Here is a 2,166-nt window from a genome sequence, read left to right as displayed (position 1 = left end):
AATATTATATCAACATATAAACAAGTCTAAAGATGCTTTCTAAGGACGACGACAGCAGGTATCTGCTGTATAATGTCACTTCCTAGATGTGCCAACACGCATCCGTTGTACTAAAAAAAATTAATACATCATAGCAACTTACAATATACAGCGGTCGAACCCACAAGCCCTTCCAATAAGCGTCAAGGTCTTTGCTGTCTTATAAAACGAGTTAATTCGTTCGCAAGCATACACTTTGTTACTTTCACGCGAGCAGTGCACATTTTAGCAAAATGTACAGGCTCTTTATATTTGCCTTTGTGATCGCGGCAGTCGCGTGTCAGCAACAAGAGGGAGCAAGACGAGTTCCGAAATACGCGGGTGATCCGAAAACAGCGGCTATTGTGCAAGAGGCACGTTACCTCAGTGGAAATGGAGCTTTTGGAGCCGCTTACCAGCAAGAAGATGGTATCGACTTCAAAGAAGAAACAGATGCTGAGGGCAACAGAAGAGGTAGCTACTCCTACATAGATCCTACTGGACAAAGAAAAACTGTGAACTACATCGCCGGCAAGAACGGATTCCAAGCTAGTGGTGATCATATTCCCACTGCGCCTCAGCCCGTTGCCCCTACCCCTGGATACACACCCGATCCTCGTTATAACTCTCCTGACTACAAAGCACCCCAGTATAGTGCTCCTCAGCAGTACTCAGCTCCTGTTGCTCCTCGTAACTACGGTGGAAAACCAAACATCGACGATGGTCAATACTATCCTGAAATTTACGAAAGCGAAAATCAAGATGCTCCACAACAACAATACCAAGCACAACCTCAATACCAGGCTCAAACTCAATACCAGCCTCAACCAGAATATCAGCCGCAATATCAGACCCCACAATACAACCCTAACAGCATCTACCCAGGAGTTCAGCAGGCGCAATATAGTGGAATTCAGACACAACAGTACAACGCGCCACAACAAGCCCAACAAGAATACTACCAGCCCACTACTCCTCAACCAGCGCGCTTCTTCCCTCCGGGCAAGTTCAGCTTGAACCGTGCGCCCGACGGTTACACTTACTCGTTCCACAAAGTATAAATTTTACTTTGAGAAAAGGGACTCGGCGATTTGTAATGCTCGAAACGTAAAAAGCTCGCATCAATTAGTAATTTGCCGAGTCATCAGAGAAGCGCTGCGAGTACGTGCTCGCTTGCTGCGAAAGCATTTCTTAATTGTTGTTTGCTGTGATATTGTGTACTAATGGACAAAGTGTTGTTAATAGCATTACTAGTTATGGAATACATAATAGAAAGCGGTTGAAGCAATAATTGCATCTTGTAAATAAATTTAATATTACTTACTATTAATTGTGATTGTCTTATTGAAAGTTCTCATTTGTTATTTGATACTTTATACCACCAATTTAGGATCTGTAAATTGTATTAAAAAGTAACAAGTAATAAACAAAAAATCAATTTCAGATAACGCAATCAACACTGTTAAGTTCAAGCAAAGTTGTTAAACTGGGAGCGAACTAACTTACTTCCTTTGTTTCCGCACTAGACTCAAAAAAAAATTCACATACCTACGTTAAGTTGCTTCGGAAAACATGTTTGTGATATTTTGAGGTTACAAAAATTACGCTACTATTATAAAAAGTTATAAGGAGCTTAAATTCTATATTTGTTACTCTTTAGCACAAATACTATCGATCCAAATGCAATGAAACTAAACAAATCAGCAAGGTTATTCATCCCCACGTTTCCAATAGACCGGATGTTACATCGGTAAAAGCATGATGTACAGCTAGAGTTTAAAATTTCTAGAAATTATAAAAATTATTTTAATAAAAATACATTAACGATAATGCGTAAATAAGTAATTACGTATTTGAAAGTAATAAGTTGAAAGTAATGCAACTATGAAAAATATATTTAAAGTTGACATCATTATTGTATACGGTGCTGTCATATCAACAAAAAACTCAGTTTATAAAAGTCACTTTCAACTTCCTTCTATCCAAGGCTCCAGGGGCGTGGGCGTCCGCATTCTACCGCACTTGCAGACCTACAACTAGATCACCTTACGACTAATAATGGATATTATATTGCTGAACGTTCTACCACGCCTTTCCATTTACCTATACTCGAACTATCAAGAATATAACAATAAAACTTCTTGCAAT

General features: G+C 39.2%; 1 protein-coding gene across 1 annotated transcript; it reads left to right on the top strand.

The window, feature by feature from the left end:
* The first annotated feature begins 234 nt into the window (after positions 1–234).
* On the top strand, positions 235–1,348 carry LOC123660896 (metacaspase-5). The gene has a single exon (XM_045595918.1). The coding sequence runs from the start codon at positions 273–275 to the stop codon at positions 1,077–1,079; it is 807 nt and encodes a 268-aa protein (XP_045451874.1). The 5' UTR covers positions 235–272; the 3' UTR covers positions 1,080–1,348.
* Positions 1,349–2,166: the final 818 nt, after the last annotated feature.

This window comes from Melitaea cinxia, chromosome 16 (assembly GCF_905220565.1).
Source record: "Melitaea cinxia chromosome 16, ilMelCinx1.1, whole genome shotgun sequence".
In the NCBI taxonomy this organism is placed as follows: Eukaryota; Metazoa; Arthropoda; class Insecta; order Lepidoptera; family Nymphalidae; genus Melitaea; species Melitaea cinxia.
The sequence above is the reverse complement of the archived record's forward strand: the minus strand, read 5'-3'. Positions and strand labels throughout refer to the sequence as shown.